Below are 18,769 nucleotides of genomic sequence, written 5' to 3' on the forward strand. Positions count from 1 at the left end.
CAGGATTGTGATTTTCCATATTTTATAATTCACAATAATGTACCGACAGTGGGTGAAGGTTAGTTACATAGCTAATAATTATGGTTTTGATTTTAGATTAAATGATAATGTTTAGTATCAACTTTTCAAAATTGAGTTTGTTGTTACGATATTAAACATAAAATTAAAAGTTTTTAAAAAGGAATCGATAGAATTAAATTTATAATTTAGTTTAGATTTAGTCCTTTAACGTTTAATAAGAGTTCGAGCTATCCACTTCTCTCATTTGTTCCATTTAAAGATGAATTAGCACACAAATTTAGCTATGTAATAAAAATCAAAAGATTGCATAGAGAAGAGATTAAATAAAACTAAGAGATTCGTGTAAAAGTGAAACAAATCGTATAGGCTAGATCTTGTAGTGATAAACTATTTTGCTATAACAAAACAACGTGATTTTAATTTTAAATTTTTATAGAGTGAAGGTCAAATTTTCGATATTAAAAATTTTATGACAATTGAATTATATTGTTTTTGCATAAAAAAATGTTAATTAGATAGAATATTAGGGATGAAAAAAGAGGAAGTTAGAGCATAAAGTTGGAACTTTTGGAGAAAGAAAGAAAGAAACGTAACCCACACTCAACAAATTCCAATTCTTCAACAACCTTTGTCTTTATCCTCTTTCTTCTTTACATCAACCAATTCAATTCAATCAATACAACAACAGCAACAACACATAATTAAATTACCCCAAAATAATAAAAATTACAGATTACAAAAAAAAAAAAAAAAAAAAAAAATAGCAACAGAAATTGTGTAAGGTGTCTAATTTGATGGGATCACACAGACAACACACAAAACAGAGAGAAGAAAAAGCATAAAAAAAGATATGAGAAACAAGGGAGTGTTGGTGAGTTTCCAATTTCTTCCATCATCCTTGCTAATTTCTTCCCTATATCTCCCACACCTCTGAAATGAACATAAATTCAAATTTAAAATTAAACCCAATTAATAATTTACTAAGATGTCCATTTTGTTTTCAAAATTCAAGCCAAATTCCAAAATTAAAAACTAGTTTTATACCTTTAGTTTTTAAAATTTGACTTGGATTTTGAAAACAGAATGGTTATTGAACGAGAAAGAGAGGGAGAAACTGACTTTGAAAAGAGAAGCGATTAGAATCACTTGGTGATGGCATAAACAGCATAAATGATGCCAGGGATGTATCCAAAGAAAGTTAGGACCAAACAGATCCAAAACTCAACCTGGAAGCACATGAATAATATTAAAAAATTAAGTAAAAAGAGGGTGAAATTAAAGGATATGACAAATTAAGAAGAAGAGAAGAAGAAGAAGAAGAAGGAGAAGAAAGAGATCAGACTTGGCAGCCAAATTTGAGAAAAACACCAAGAGGAGGCAGCAAGATAGCGAGGAGGATATCGATGCAGTTTGTTGTGGCTTCGTCTGCCATTTCTTCTTCTTGATCTTCTGAGACAGAGGAATAGGAGAGTTTACAACTAGTGGTGGTAGTGGGTGGTGGTGGGGTATTTATATATGCACAATACTTAAGTGCATCCATACTCCTTCTTTTATCTACATAAAAAAATAAATTTTTAATCTCTTTTTTTCAAAAATATAAAGCAACACGTGGCAGCTTTTAATTGAGTGTACCAGTGAAACTGCTTTCAAGTGTTTTTCTTTATATATATATACATATAAGAAAACTTACAACTAAGACTTGCCTTTTACCTCTAATGCACTCTACCTTTTCACCTTCCAACTCTAACCGCACACTCTTACTTCAATTAATTTTAAAAATCAACCTTTTCATCTCGAGTTAGAAGTTAGATTCTCTTACCCAATCAAATATTAAAAAATGAATAATGAATAATATGTAATCTCAATCAACCAAAAAATTTTCTAATTAAGAATTGAATGAGTTTGTTGGATAACATTTCTGTTTTTTGTTTTTTGTTTTAGAAATTAGAAATATGAATATGCTTGGTAACTATTTTTGTTTTTTGTTTCTTGTTTCTTGAAAAAAAAAATATAAACATAAAATTGTTTGATAACTCTTTATTATTTTTCGTTTCTTGTATATTTTTTTTCCTCTTACTTTTCGTTTTGTTTTATAGTTTGGACATAATTTAATTATGTAAAATAAAAAATATATATATTAAAATATAAAAATAATTATAAAATATTTACATAATCAAATACACGTCTTCATATATTACTTAAATTTGGTTTTTAATATTATTTTTCACTCAAGTCATTTATCGTAAATTATGCATGTTGGCTTAGATCTAACTCAATTATATTTTTTTTTATATAAATGTCATAGTTGTAAAGTATTAAAGTGAAGCTAAATGAATGTTTTAGTAAATAAAATTTATATATTGTAACATTCTGACGTGTTCAAATATACTAAAAGTAAAAATTTAAAATAAAAATGATATAAGCATATTGCAAAATTTGAAATTCAAAATTTAAAAACTATTTTAATATATCTATTAAAAATTAAAATGATTTATAAATTTAAATATTGTAAATTTCAAAACTAAAAGTAAAACTAATATATAAATATAGAAAAATTAAAACACGAAAGAAATATTAATTAGGAAAAAGAACAAATATTGAGCACAATACCACCAACTCAACCAAGACTTCCACCGTTTAAATTTGCCAAAACAATGATATATAGGATTGTTTTTAAATAAAGAAAGATGAATCAACCTATTTATAGATATAACAAAATGTCATTATTTAATAGAGATAGACTATAATAAACATCTAGACCAATAAACAATACATTTTGCTATACTTAAAAATATTTTACAGCAGTTTTACCATTTAAAACCATTACTTTATCATATAAACTAGAAAAGAAACATGTTGCAGTTTTTGCAAATTTTAAGAAATTAGAAATAAGAACGGGAATAGTTATCAAACAAGTCAATTTCTTGAAAAATGAAAAACAATAAACATAAACTTTATCGAAATGGGTCCAAGTCAATTTCTTGAAGATAATATTGTACAAATGACCAAAATTTCAGAACCAAAATCATATCGTTTAGTTGGATTTTGAAAAAACGATGAAGAATAACCTTTTGTTAATGTCAAAAACACTTACCACGTTTTTTCTATTTTTAGAGCGGTGATCACAAGTAGAGAACAAGTAGAGAGTAAGAGGAGAACCCTAACATATGAGAATAATAGAATATTATTGATATTAGATTAGTTGAAAGGAAGCCAACAATTATTACACAAGAGATGGACACAAATAATTAAAAGGTTATACATCCTTGCTTTCAAGAACTAGGATCAAAACATTTTTTTTAGACATGAAATTTGGGTTATCCATGGTAAAATCTTTTCCAAAAGCTGACATGGTTCTTACTAGGAGTGTTCAAAAAATCCGATGACTCGAAAAAATCGATCAACCCAATCCAACCCGTGCGGTTTGGGTTGGGTTATCAACTCTTTGGGTTGGGTTGGGTTCAAATAAATGAAAATTTTATGGGTTGGGTTGTTTATGGGTTCACCTAATATATTCTAAACTAATCCAAACCAACCCGAATTTATTATTAACTTTAAAATATATTTTTTTTCTTACTTATAACACAATTATTTATACATATATTGATTTTAATTTTATTTAATTCCAATATTTTTTTAATAATTCTTCAACAACTCTAGTTTCTTTACGCTTTAGAAAGAAATTTTTCACTATATAAATTGAAATTGAATTGTTAATCTTATTTCAATATATGAAAATAATTAAATTAGACTTTTACATATTTATGTTTTGCTTTTTTTTAAAATAAAATTTTAAATAAATAATCCGATTAACCTAAACCAACCCAATCCAACCAGATATTTCATGATTGGGTTAAGTTGGGTTCATTTTTTAATAAATATTATTTGGGTTGAAAAAAATTACAACTCAAACAATTGGATTGGGTCTAAAAAGTCTTTCAACCTAACCCATAAACATCTAGTTCTTACGAAATGCTCCCCTTTGTTTTTATTTTAATTCGAAATACGTAATTTCATTCCCTCATTCTAACAACTCCTACCCACTCCCAATTTCCCCATCCCCTTTTATTACATTTTATTTTCCGATATGGACTATCATATGCAAATTAATTTCACCTTTTTGTCAAACCGAACATTTTTCTATTACACTTCCCCATACCCAAACTCTTTTTCTATTCTTATTTAATGACATTTCTTCTCTTCAATGTATATTACATATTTTCAATACTAATTACAATCAAATTAACCTTTTCGACTCCATATTTACACACTAATAGGTTATACTACAACTTTCTCTTACTAAACTATTTGTTTTCACATTTAGGTCATGTTTACATCGGTCGAAAAGTAATCTATCAACGGTAATATAAAAAGTGAGTCTCAATTGATTACTTTTGTTGTAGTTTGTCTACTTTCCATAATCGTAATGAGATGTGGAACTCGCCATAAAATTTGTAATCAAATCGTGTAATCTGATTGATAAATAAAATATGTTCAATCTCATTGTGGTTGAAAATCATGTGGGATCCACTACCTTTACCATTACATTATCGTTACAGATATTGTTACCATAATAGTATGAAAATTATCAATTTGTTACATTTATTATTACTTTTACTTTACTATTACCGTTACCGTTACCGGTACTATTATCGATAGGATCAAAAGGTAACAATAACGGTAATGGTAACAAAGAAATGCGACAAATTCATAATTCTAAGTAAACACGATCAAAAGCAATTCAATTGTATTTGCGATCACGATTCATCCATCAATGAAATCTCATTTCGATTACACCAATTTTCATTACGATTTAGTAAACATGACCTTACTTCAAAAGATTGAGTGTTGAGGATCTCGTATTAAAAAGATAGTGATACCTTACAATTTTTATTGATACATGAATTTTATGACTCGTTGCAAATTAATCATTATGGGTTGACCTAGTAGTAAATAAAGAGCATGATTTTGATAAAGGACTAAGAGATCATAGGTTCCACCTACCTAGGATTTAATATCCTACAAATTTTCTTGATACCCAAATTAACATATTAAAAAAATGACTCATTGCAAATTAATTTTGAGATCCAACCTTATGTTTATCTTCGATAACGAGAATAAAAAATTAGCATGCACATTAATTGTCTTCTTTAATGAGATATATTGATTTTAAATCTAGATAATTCCTGATACACAACGTGAAAGGAATAACATTTTTATTCTAATCGTGTTTCGTTCTGATTCCAAGTTCATTTTTATTCTTAGTAAGTAATCAAAATCTTGGAATTGTACATAATGAAGTTTCTAAACTTTATAAAATTAAAAGACACATTATATATAGTTTTAGACAAAATTATTGTCCCCTAAATGTAACTTTAAAGTATATAGTTTATAAATTCTTTTTTTTAGTAGAATAACTATGGATTGGAAAATTGAATCTTCAATATCTAAGAACGGTTATCATGTCAATACGACTGAATCAAGCTCATCAATCCTTTACTTCCACTCAGTTGTAGTTAAAAATCCATATACATTGGATTATGGAGCATATCATTAAATTAAAATTTGAGAATTACTACTCAGTCATCACATTAGATTAGAAGTGGAGTAGGGGTGTTCAAAAAATCCGATGACTCAAAAAAAATCGATCAACTTAACTCAATCTTGCGGTTTAGGTTGGGTTGGGTAAATTTTATGGATTGGGTTGGTTCATGGGTTCATCTGATATAAATCAAACCAACCCGAATTTATTATTAACTTTAAAATATATTTTTTATTAACACAATTATTTATACATATATTGATTTTAAATAATTTATTATTTAACAATTCTTAAAAGTAGTTTCTTTGTACTTTAGAAAGAAGATTTTCACTATATAAATTGAAATTGAGTTGTTAATCTTAATTCAATTAGATTTTTACATATTTACGTTTTGCTTCTTTTTATAATAAAATTTTAAATAAATGATTTGATTAATCCGAACCAACCCATATTTGGGTTGGATTCATTTTTTAATAAGATTTATAACTCCAACAATTGAATTAGATTTAAAAAGTATTTCAACTCAACTCACTCAAACCATGAACACCCCATACTATTAAAATATTTGAATTTCAGACGGTTGGTTAATAGAAATGAAATAACCGTAAACAAGTGACGTAAAAGACGGAACAAAAATACAATTAAAAGAGACAGGTGTCGGGGCAATGTTAATCTGAAGCAATGGGATCGAACGGCGGTTATGTTGCCGCATCCTTCAACTGCAAATGCAACGGCGGAGATTAAGCCCTCTAACTTGGATACGAAGTGGTCCCTCCCTCCCTTCTCAAGTTCTTAACACATAAGCACGTGAATGTAACCGCCCAATCACGTGCAGCTTTAATGAGTTTCCACGTGTATTTTCTTTTTCCTTGACGCAAAAAGTATTTTGAAAATTCCAGCCTCAGCATATATTTAATTTTTGTTCTTAGGAAAAAAGGAAAAAAGAAATCCATGTGAAATCGGATTCTCATTAGCTGGTTCATAAACATCTTTTTCGATGCCAAGCAAAAGAAAGATAAGCAAGGATTTCCAAAAAAGTACGACAAATAATTAATCAAAATTTTGACTTTACAATCTGTTCATATCAGGTCTCATTTTATTAATTTTTCACAAAAATAGGTATTCCTATCGATTAAGAATATATGTCTTCTCTATTAAATATTTTCTGTGGCAAGAGGTTGTTTAGTCTAAAGTAGTTTTCTTTAATTATTTAGGAAATATTCGAAGTAAAGAGTTGTATATAGTCTTAGTTAACTTGAAGTTGTTTAGTTGAATTATTAAGGTCCCGTTTGATAACCATTTTATATTTAATTTCTATTTTTTTTAAATTAAACTTACGAGTATCCCTCTATATCTAGGTTTTTTTTGTTTTTTATCTACTTTCTATCCATGTTTATAAAACCTAAGGCAAAATTTGAAAACTAAAAGAAGTAGTTTTTAAAAACTTGTTTTTTATTTTAGAATTTGATTAAGAACTCAATACTTTTACTTGAGAAATATACAAATCATGATAAGAAAATGAGAGAATATAGACTTAAACGGGGTCTAAATTTGTATTTAGCATAGTTGTTTAATGCAAAGTTGTTAAATTTGAATTTACGTTGGTCGTTCTTTTTTTCTACCTTTTTCTTCGTGGCTATACAATTATAGTTGTATTGCAATGTTATTTTTCTTTTCAAAATTTGAGTTATATAAATTTGTACCGATCGATTTTAAAATCTAGAAAGTAAGTTATACTATTTTATGAACATTTTACAATTTCGATTAAGTGCCAATTTTGAGTTTATTGAGTTAAGTTTCATTTAATTATCTTCAAAATGTAAATTTTAGTAAGTAAATATGGAATGAAAGAAGTAACAAATTGAGACAATTTTTTTAATTCAATTATCTTTTAAATAATAATTAGTAAATTTTACATAAAATAAACTAAAGAAATAGGAAATTGAGGTTATGAATAAAGTGTTGAGTTTGATTTTCATTCTTTTAATTTTGTTTTTTGAAATTTTAGTTTAAAGTAGGTAAATTTGGAATGTAAGGAAAAAAAGAGAGGTAAATTTGGAATGTAAGAAAAAAAAGAAGAAGAAAGAAATTAAGTTAAATTTTCAATAATATTTTTAATTTAGTTTTTAAAGGTATTTTCAAAAATAGAAAAATAAGAAAAATTATTTACACAAAATAACAAAATTTTAATCTTATTTTATAGAGGTAGAAATCTATCATGTCTATCATTGTTTCTTTTCTACTATTTGGGTAAATAGTTTGACATTTTTTTCTATCGGTAAATTTTTTTTTTTTTTTTTATTAAAAATATATTGTCGTGAATTTGATATTTTATTTTCTTTAACTTGGTCATTTATATTTTATAAATTCAAAATGAATTGAAAGCATTGTATTGGATTTTACCGGAGGTTTTGGATATAACAATAGAATAGTAATTACTCCAAATTACACAACCTATTCAAATAATAATAATAATAATAATAAAGGAGATATTTGAGGGAATTTGGAGTGACGAAAAATGAGAGGCAGTATATAAACACATGCTCCCTCATGCAGTGCTTTCCTGTCTTCTTTTTCATTAAAAACTTACCAAAATTTGTGTCAAATTAATAATTAATTTTAGGTTGTCAAGAAGAAGCATATATCCCACGAGGCTACTAACATGACGACCCAAAAAAAAGTTATTAACGAGTCTTTTTATCACATGAATCACAACCGCCCTCCACGTCAATAACACAATTTATCTGTCCACATTTAATATTTTAAATATTAAGGTTCACAAAAATCCTCACAAGAATCCTCGATTTGATCGAAGATGGGATCAAATTGGGGACACAAAACGGGTTCTCGAATCGGGGATGGGGTGGAGACGGAGAAGGTATCCCCCTTCCTCGACCCTGATCCCGTCCTGAATGTTTTTGTTATATATATATATATATATATATATATACACATAAAACAACAGCTATATCTACTGTTTTTATTATTTTATTATTTTTTAATTCCATTTCCTAATATAATTAAATTTAAAATAAAAAATAGTAAAATACTTTATTATTAATTTAAATAAATAAAACAATAATAATGCTAACTTGTTATCTAAAATATTTACATTTCAATATAAATATCAAAGTTTAATTGATTCTAAATAAAAAATAAAGATGGGGAACTTTTCACCGAGAGGACCTAATCCCCGAACGGGGACTCCCAACCCCGACTCCCCAAAACGGAGAATGGGACGAGGACGGGGATGGAGAATGCATTCTTGGCCCCACCCCACTCAATTGCCAGCCCTATAAAGTATGAAACTAGTTTTTCTTTTTTCTTTTCTCTATAGGTTAGTTTACATGCACCTTTATTAATATTATGATAAGATCCATATGATCTTATAACATTTTATCAAGGTCATCCCCTCGTATTTAGTATTGGAATATTCAATGGATGTGATATAGAACATTTTTTAAAATTCTTATATAAGTTGATTGATGAACAAATATTTCATCTCTTAAATGTTCAATTTGCAAGTCAAAGCAAATTTTTGTTTTTCCGAGATATTTCATCTCAAATTCTTTCTTAAGATATCATAATACCTTTGAAAGCTCCTTGGGAATTCCAATTATATTTAAGTCATTAACATATACAATTATAATAACAAACTATGACTGTGATTTCTTTATAAAGACACACGAACATATTGGATTGTTTTGACGTCATTCTTTCAACAAATATCTACTCAAGCAATTGTACCACATTCGTCTTGATTGTTTCAATCCGTATAGTGATCTCTATAACTTTATTGAATACAGTTTCCGAGAACTTGACTTATATGTTTCAAGTATTTTAAATCTTTCCGGGATTCTCACATAAATGTCATTATCAAGAGATTCATATAAATATGTTGCGACTACATCCATAAGATGTATGTCCAGACTTTTATACATACTCAGACCAATTAAATATCTTAGTGTAATTGCATCCACCACTGGAGAATATTGAAGGAACTCTTAAACAAGAGTACCCATGAGCGGAAGCAGATCTTTTCAATTTCATTGTGATAGAATTATCACTCATACATTCGAACAAACAAATATACATTATAAACACTAATTACCGGTATGCTTTAACAAATAAAATACAAAAGACTGAGAGACTTACCAGTTGAAGACAATCTTCAATCGAACTCATTCCAACGGAAGCGAACTTCCCGTGCTTCTTATCGTCCAGCAAGCGATCGTCTAGCAGCACCGCGGTCGTCTACATGATCAGCAGCGCACGAACAAGCAACAACCGGGGACGACACCACCACTCGAAACCTTCGATATTCTCAGAGTGAGAATCCAAAGGGTGGACTTTGATGGAATTGGTAGTGGGGAGGAGGAAAAGAGATCATGTAGAACGTTCAAGCAAGTGAGAGAAAGGGATGAATATCGTATAGTCGGGTGCTTGTCGTTTAGGTCGGGTACACGATCGTGTAGATTTAGCTAAGCTATTGTTTATTAAATGGTAAGCGATCGTTTAGTTCCGCTCGGCGCGCTAAGCGATCGTGTAGTAAACTTAAGCGATCGTTTAGAAATCGCGGGTGATCGTTTAGTACGCGGGTGTGCGATCGTTTAGGAAGACGAGGGCTATCATATAGCTCAACGCTAAGCGATCGTATGCTTTCACACCTTGAGCGATTTTTCTCATCTTTTACAAAATGAAAACTTTTCATTTTGATTCTTCAGTTACAAGAACTAAATCGAACTTCCCACTATCGCACGAAATCGGAGAAAAACTCGGCCAATTATCACATAACCGCCCAATTAATTAATTAATTAATATAATCATATGATATTATTAACCTATAGTTTGATATCATATATCTACTATAATGTTTTCTCCTCTACTTGATATAAATCATATTTATATCCAATTTCTTCCAAAATAATGTATCTTACACATTTAGTCAATCATATCATATATAATTAACCAGTTCAATTATCCCTCTTGTCAATATGAACATTTCAAACTAACCCAAAAACTTATTCTCAACTTTTATCCAAGTTACCAAGGGGACCTTATGGACCTATGGCTCGAAGCTCCAATGGTATGTGAATAGCTGACTAAACTCTTTAGCCACGAGATCCACCATCCGTTAACTGCCAGGTATTCCACTAAAGACCGATAGTTAAACTCTTCTTACCACAGATATATTTCTGTATCCATCGGATATAACCAATCATGAGTACGATAACCCTTCACAGATGCTCGTAAGTACAGCTGGACCAAATTACCGTTTCGCCCCTGTAGTTACATCTCACTTCTTAAGTACCACTGATCCCTCTAATGAACAATACAACATAGTCCAACTATGTGTGAATACCTCTCGGGCCAAGAGAAGGCGTGTGGCGCCACATCGTTCAAGTCCTGGAATCAATCCTTAAGGGAGCTATCTATCTACTTGCCCTTGCTTTGGGGAAGGAGTGAATTCCATCTTGTTTAGCTAAGTTCCCAGCTCCCACAGGATTGAGGTCATGTTACCTATAGTCATCCTAGTTAAGTGAAGTCTCTATCATGAATAGTGTTATATAATGAGACGTTAACACTTCGTAGTCAAGTCTTATACAAACTCTTTGTATAGGACGCCCCCGCTCGCNCTACTTGCCCTTGCTTTGGGGAAGGAGTGAATTCCATCTTGCGTAGCTAAGTTCCTAGCTCTCAAATCAGACGAATCCTCAAAGTGATAGGTTTGAGTCGGCAGCCTGGCCACTCACACCCAAGCAAATCAAAGGACCGCCCTCAATGGCAGGAGTTCCCAACTCACTCAGATTGAGGTCATGTTACCTATTGAAGTCTCTATCATGAATAGTGTTATATAATGAGACGTTAACACTTCGTAGTCAAGTCTTATACAAACTCTTTGTATAGGACGCCCCCGCTCGCATGTCCCCTACATAAATGATCAGGATCAGACCATTTGTGACAAATTACAACATTTGTAACTATTCCACAAAGCGGACCGCATCTGTAGCGTTACCAGGATAAGGTTTCCCTCCAATATCCATATACTACAGACCATTTTGGTTATCACTTAAGAGATGATCTACTTGTATGTCACCACATACATGCTTAAGTTACATACAGACAACTAGAGATTTTAGTTTATTGGTTTGTGGTAAAGCAAATAAAACATTCAACTGAGCAAAAACAAGAAGTGAAGTAAAATATCATATATTATACATCAAAAGCATTCGTACAAGCTGTTTACAAACTACAGGACACGAAACTTTAAGGCATCAACTCCAACAAATATGTCTTCTCATGATCAATACCAGGTCTTTATGAAAAATCTTGTGCAACTAGTCTTGCTTTATATTTTGTGACCTCATGTTTTTCATTTCTTTTTCTTACAAATATCTATTTGTATCTCACATACTTGACATCATCTGGTGTTTGGACTACTGGTCCAAAAACTTTTGAAAGTAAGTTTAATTCTGCCTCAATTGCTTTTTTCAACCGAAACCAATCTTTTCTATGTCAACATTTCTCAATAGATTTTTGTTTAGAATTCTTATTTTCAGATATAATATCAAGAACGAGATTATATGCAAAAATGTTGTTAATAACTACATTAGTTCGGTTCCATCTTTTCCCTGTCATGATATGGTTTATTGAAATCTCATTATTATTATATGCAAAAATGTTGTTAATAACTAAATCACCCTCCGTCCGATGAACCCCATGTTGGTGAGTAAGATCAGCATGTAACTAAGCATTGTGCCATAGAGTCCAAATCACATAGGCCGATTCAGACTAACCATGAGAAAGGTAAAATAGGGTAGAATGAATCGTCAAATATGCAACATAAATTCTCAAAACATCGTCATTTCAAATCCTATAAAGTTCTTAGGGAGGAAATTAAAGAAGTTCCCAAAAATTTGGCGAACTTGATTACCATGGTCCATCAGATGGGTGACACCTTTACTGTCCAGCATCATCTGATGAGCCAACAGCTGAATGAAATAAAGCTGCTAGTTCAGTGTCTATATGGGGTATGTATTTATATAATCCTAAATGATCGTTTGGAAAATCCTAAGCGATCGTTTAGAGAAACCCAAACAATCGTTTGGATAATCTTAAATGATCATCTAGAAAATCTTAAACAGTCATTTTGATAATCCTAAACGATCATGTAGAAAATCTTAAACGATCGTTTATATAATCATATATTTACTTGTATATTTCGCGTGATTTGTTCAGGATAATAATGAAAGGACTCATGATGGTAATGATGGTGATGGTAACAATGAAGGGACTCATCATGATGATGGTAATAATAATGATAATAATGAAGGAACCCACCATGATGAATAGTCCAAATCTCAATTTATCAGTGATCATTGCATAGTTGTTGAACACAATATGACGGAAGAAGAAACGGTCGATGAAATACTTGAACTTCCCATACAACCATTCAATCTTAGGAGCCACTTCAATTTGGATCCAACTAAGTTTGTAAACCCTATAGTTTACATCTCGTAGGACCCTATAGTTTGTAAACCTTGTATGAACAAACATTTCTGTGATTAATAATATTTGATATTTTATTCACTCTATCTATGAAATATATGATATTTTAGTTGCATTAGCCACAAACCAATAAACTAACATCCAAGGTTATTGTTGTAACTTAAACATATATGTGGAGATATACAGATGGATCATGTTTAAGTGATAACCTAAATGGTCTGTAGTATATGGATAAGGTTGGGTACCTTATCTTGGTGATACTACGAGTATGACCCGCTTTGTAGGTGTTACAAATGTTATAAAGTGCTACAAATGATCTGATCCTGATCATTCATGAAATAGACATGCGAGTGGAGATATTCTATACAAAGGACTTTGTATAAGATCGGACCACGAAATGTTTAGTCTCATTATATAATGTCGTTCATAATATAGACTTTCATTTCACTAGGATGACCATAGGTAAACATGACCTTAATCCTGAGTGAGTTGTGAACTCTTGCCTATGAAGGCGGTCCTTTGATTGTATGGGTGAAAGTGGCCAGATTGTCAACTCAACAAGCTTACTATTTTGGGGATTCGTCTGATTGGGGAGCTGGAAACTCAGCTACACAAGATGAAATTCACTTATTCCCTGAAGTAGGGAAAGTAGATAAATTTCTCCCTTAAGAATTGATTCCGGGTCTTGAACAATGTGGCGCCACACCCTCTCCTGGCCTGAGAGGGGTTTAGTCATAGTGAGACTATGATCTATTGTTCATTAAAGGAATCAATGGTACTTAAGGAGTTAAATGTAACTACAGGGGCAAAATGATAATTTGGTCCAGCTGTACTTACGAGCAATTTGTGAAGGGTCATCGTACCATTGATTGGTTATATCCAATGGACACATAAATATATCTGTAGTGCAAAGAGTGCAGCTGTCGGTCTCTAGTGGAGTGACCGACAGTTAACTAATGGTAGATAAAGTAATTAAAGAGTTTAATTATTTATTCACGTACCGTTGGAGCTTCAAACTACAGGTCCATAAGGTCCCCTTGGTAGCTCAAAAGGATTTAGTTGAGAATCAGTTTTTAGGTTAATTTGAAATGTTCAAATTAATAAGATGTGATATAATTAAATTAGTTCAATTATATATGATATAATTCATATAATGTATTTGATACATTATAGTTAGAGGAGCAAATATTTGAATATGATTCAAATATATTTTCTATGAATAAGATTCATAGTTGTTAAATTTAATATAAATTATGATTTATATTAAATGTCATAAAATAGAGAAAAAAAACTGTAGTTTATATGGTATATGATGCAATATTAAAACTATAGGTTATAAATATAATATGATAAGTTAGTTATCATATTTATTTATAATTAATTGATAATTATCCCATTTTTCTCTCTAACCACCTCAGTAGGAGGTTAGTGGTTCTTTATAGAAAATGGAATAAAAAGAAAAACAGTTTTTCTTATTCTTCCTAAGTCTTCTACACGAAAACAAAGACTATACAATAGCCTCATAGCCTAAACGATTGAAGTTTTTGCTATGCGATAGTTTTGCCTTCCTCAATCGTCTTCCTCCTCCTAACCATAAACTCTCTCCTAACCAAAATAGCTAGAGCCAACCGCTCCTGGGTTCTCACACCGAGAATACCAAGGTCACCAAATTATAGTGTCCCCTTCCTTTGGGTCGAGTTTGGTTGCTGTTCGAGGAGATCAATTATTGTTCGAAGTATTCGTGCAAGTTCGAGGGATTTACTTGAAGAAGATTTCTTCAAAGGTATAATCTCTAAACCTTTTTTTCTAGTTCAAAAGTATGCTGTAATTTTTAGATAAAGTGCTTAATCTGTTCTGTTTTGCTATAAATGTTTGTTTCAATCGAAATGGGAATTGGACGATCCGCTTCCGCTCATAGGTTCTCTATAAAACAAGTTCCTTCACCAAGGTTATGGAGAGTGCAAATAAAAAGGAGGTCATTGAGTCAAGGTAAAGTCGTTGTATGAATTAATTATCTTAACATTGTATTAACTGATTTACAATTGAAATGTAGGAGAAGAATGTTGGATTTTATACCCTAAAACTCGTGGTTTGTAAGCAATAGATCTTATTCTGAAAATTCAATAAATTGTTATTGAATATATTGCTTATTAGAAATCCAATAAACCTAAAAATCCCTTGACTATTACATGAGTACTTGAACTTTATGTGGAGACATAAAAGTGGATCAGGTTCGAGTAAATAGTAAAAAATGATCTATAGTATATGAATAAGATTGGGTGCCTTTCTAGCACTACAAGAATTTTGGCCTTTAATGTCGGTTGAAAAAAGTGAATCGAATGTATAATGTCGGTTTTGTTATTTTTTTAAAAAAGTGGATCTTTAATGTCGGTTTTAAACCGACATTATAGGGTACCTTTAATTGTTGGTTTTAAACCGACATTTAAAAACCTGTTTAATTTTTTCCTCTCTCACTCTCCCCCTATTTTCTATTTCCCCCTATTTTTTCATATTCCCCTCTCACTCTCCCCCTATTTTCTTTCCTCTTTCATCTTCACACTTCCTCTTCAGACCCTCTTATTTCTCACTTCTCTTTTCCAAACCCTTGCCAATAGGTAGCGTAACCGCGTCGCCATGCAACTCGTACAAATCTGTCGTGTGTTAGATCTGGCTTCCATGCAAGTCTGGTTTGTCGTTCAACCCACGCCGCAGCACCTAGTCGCCTGGATCTGAAGTCCAGATCTGAATTCCGCCGAATCTATGTGCCGTTGTCGTCGTTCGATCTGAAGTTCGCTGTTCGTCATTGGTCCAGATCAGTATACTCTTCTTTCTCTTTTTTCTCTTTAAACTCACAACAATTTTTGTTCTTATGTTACGCCTTTTAACTGTTTGTGTAAAATGTCTCAATGTTACGCCTCTCAACTTTCCTCTCAACGCTAGACGATCGGTAGATATTGTGCGGGTGCTGGACGATTGTATAAGCGGGCACTGGACGATCGTCGATCGTGTAGGCGGAGCTAGACGATCGATAGCAGATGCGCGAGCGCTAAGCGCTAGATTACACGATGTGCGGGCACTGAACGATTGTGTATAGCAGATGCGCGGAGCGCTGGATGATCGTCGATCGTGTAGGCGGGAGCTAGACGATCGTATAGCAGATGCGCGGGCGCTAAGCGCTAGATTACACGATGGTGCTACGCGATAGGCGTGAGCGCTAGATAATAGCGGTGTTGCGCTAGACGATGAGCAGACCCGTTGATCCATGTGCCGCCATTCGTCGTTCGATCTGAAGTTCGCCGTTCGTCGTTCATCCAGATTAGTATGCTTTTCTTCTCTTTCCTCTCTTAAACTCACAGCAATTTTTGTTCTTATGTTACACCTCTTAACTCTTTATGTAAATGTCTCAATGAAAGCCAGCTACGGTTTCACTTCAATATGCTCTCTGCTTCTAGATTTGGGCCTACTTTTTATGTGTCTATGGCCTTTGAAATTCGGTTTGATTAATGGTTTTGTTGTATATGGTAATTTGTTGAAGTATTGGCAAGAGGCGTTGCCAAGAGTTGCTCCTGTGTTGGGTATGCGTGAGCAAGAGCAGTGAGAGCGAAATGTTGAGCGCAAGGCGCTGGGTAGATGATCGTGTAGAAAATAGGTAGCACTATACGATGAGGTAGGCGATCGTGTAGGAGGACGCTGGATGATCATGTAGTAATGCGGGGAGCTAAATGATGAGGTAGATGATCGTATAGTAGATGCGCGGAGCTAAGCGATGCGCTAGACAATCGTGTAGATATGCATGGGCGCTGGACGGGAGCTAAGCGATAGACTACAAGATGGCACTACGCGATGGGCATAAGCACTAGACGATAGGCGGAATGCTAAGCGATAGGCGATGACATTAAGCGATAGGCGAATGCGTTAGATGATAAAGCATCAGAGCTAAACGATAGAGGTAAATGATGGGCGCGGTAGCTAAACGATAGCCTATGCACGAGATCGTTTACTAAACGATTGAGCTACACGATGGGCCGCTGGAGCTAAGCGATAGATGCAGGAACTAAACGATTGATTGGCTTGAGAACATGTGCATTATGCTAATTAAATACACTAAAAGAATGTTTGACTCACAGTTTTAATAAGTTTTAGTTGATAACTCACAGTTTTAAAAAGAAGATTCTCTCATTTATTCAACTATTAAGTTTTCTTGTTTTGTAGGTGCAACAAAGGAGTAAAGATTTAGTATCGCAACCTCTTTATGCTTTTTCTTGGGGAACTCTAGTAAAGAATTTTTCCTTGAATGTACTAATATACACATTCCCAATAAACACGGTTAGTTGAATATGAATTCTGATCACATTTTCACTTTCAATCCTTTGTCTTAAACCTTTTTTGTTTGTGATCCTTTGAACAATAGTGGTCAGACAAAGATGCCTATAACCAGACACTGCTAAAGCTGGGGGGGTCTGTTCAAGAAGAATTATGAAGGGATCCATACTTACCAAGTGGAGAGGGATAGTAAACTTATAGTTTGTATTACTTGTAATTTGTGTTTTCAAGGGCTGAATTATTATTCGACCTTTTAAATTATAATTTTATAGCAGAATTTGTGGATTAAATGTAATAGATTTGCAATCCATACATAAATAATATGTCATAGCCACAACGTTCGATGATGATGTGTCATGTTATACTTTTTTACCAAAAAAATGGATTCGGCAACGGAAGTTAAAAAAACGGATAGATTCGAGCTTCAATGTTGGTTAAGAATTAAAAAAAAAAGAAAATAGGCTTTAATGTCGGTTGAAAATTTCACTGAAGACCTTTAATGTCGGTTGTCAACCGATATTAAAGCCCTTTAATGTCGATTTAAAACTAACATTAAAGCCCGAATTTCTTCTAGTGTGGTAACATTATTGGATGCGGCCTACTTTGTAGTTGTTACAAAGAGTTGTAAAGTGCTACAAACGATGTGATCCTAATTCGTATATGTTATGACATGAGGAATGGGGGACGTCTTGTGCAAAGTTTTGTACATGACCGGACCACGAAATCAGTCACTCTTACTTTATAATGTTGTTTACTGTTTAAAACTGACTATTTCAAAGCGATGACCTAGGTAACTTGACCTTAGAATTAAAAGGAATTGGAGAATTAATATTTAAATATGATTCAAATATATAAAGATGGAATTGTGTAAAATTAATTTAATATTTGATATTAAATTAATTTAAATTATTTAAATTGTTTAAATAATTATTTATTAATTTTATTAAGAAAATTAGTTTATGAAATTAATTTTATAAAATTAATAATATTTTCAATCTTTATTTTTGAGCTCCTACAAACTCAATCTAAGAGCACCAAAAAGGATAGTAGGGGAAGATCTTGAGGTTGGGTCTACAACAAGATTTGGAAGAGATTTGCAGCTGGAATCAAAGTTTGAGAATGTTCTACACAAGGTAATGACTTGAAAACTCATTTATTTTCTGCTAAAGCAATGCTTTCATTTCCTGCCAAAATTAATGAATTAGAGTGGCTTATGGATTCTCGTCTGCCTTCCGCCTGTGTGCTGATCGTAATTCCAACAAAAAAATGACACTCCCGAGCAATATCGAAAAAGGAAGAAATCAACACCAACTTTTCACCTAAAGAGTGAAAGGGGGGGCGGGGGGGGGAGAAAGTCACGATACGTTGGAGTAG

General features: G+C 32.1%; 1 protein-coding gene across 1 annotated transcript; it reads right to left on the minus strand.

The window, feature by feature from the left end:
• Window positions 1-601: 601 nt before the first annotated feature.
• Window positions 602-1,576, minus strand: LOC120071513 (hydrophobic protein LTI6B-like). The gene is made up of 3 exons (XM_039023836.1): window positions 1,364-1,576; window positions 1,141-1,247; window positions 602-951 (listed from the first exon to the last, which is right to left on the minus strand). Exons 1-2 carry the CDS (start codon window positions 1,559-1,561, stop codon window positions 1,164-1,166), a joined length of 282 nt encoding a protein of 93 aa, XP_038879764.1. The 5' UTR covers window positions 1,562-1,576; the 3' UTR covers window positions 602-951; window positions 1,141-1,163.
• Between the last annotated feature and the right edge of the window lie 17,193 nt (window positions 1,577-18,769).

The sequence above is a fragment of the Benincasa hispida genome, chromosome 2, assembly GCF_009727055.1.
Source record: "Benincasa hispida cultivar B227 chromosome 2, ASM972705v1, whole genome shotgun sequence".
NCBI classification, from domain to species: Eukaryota; Viridiplantae; Streptophyta; class Magnoliopsida; order Cucurbitales; family Cucurbitaceae; genus Benincasa; species Benincasa hispida.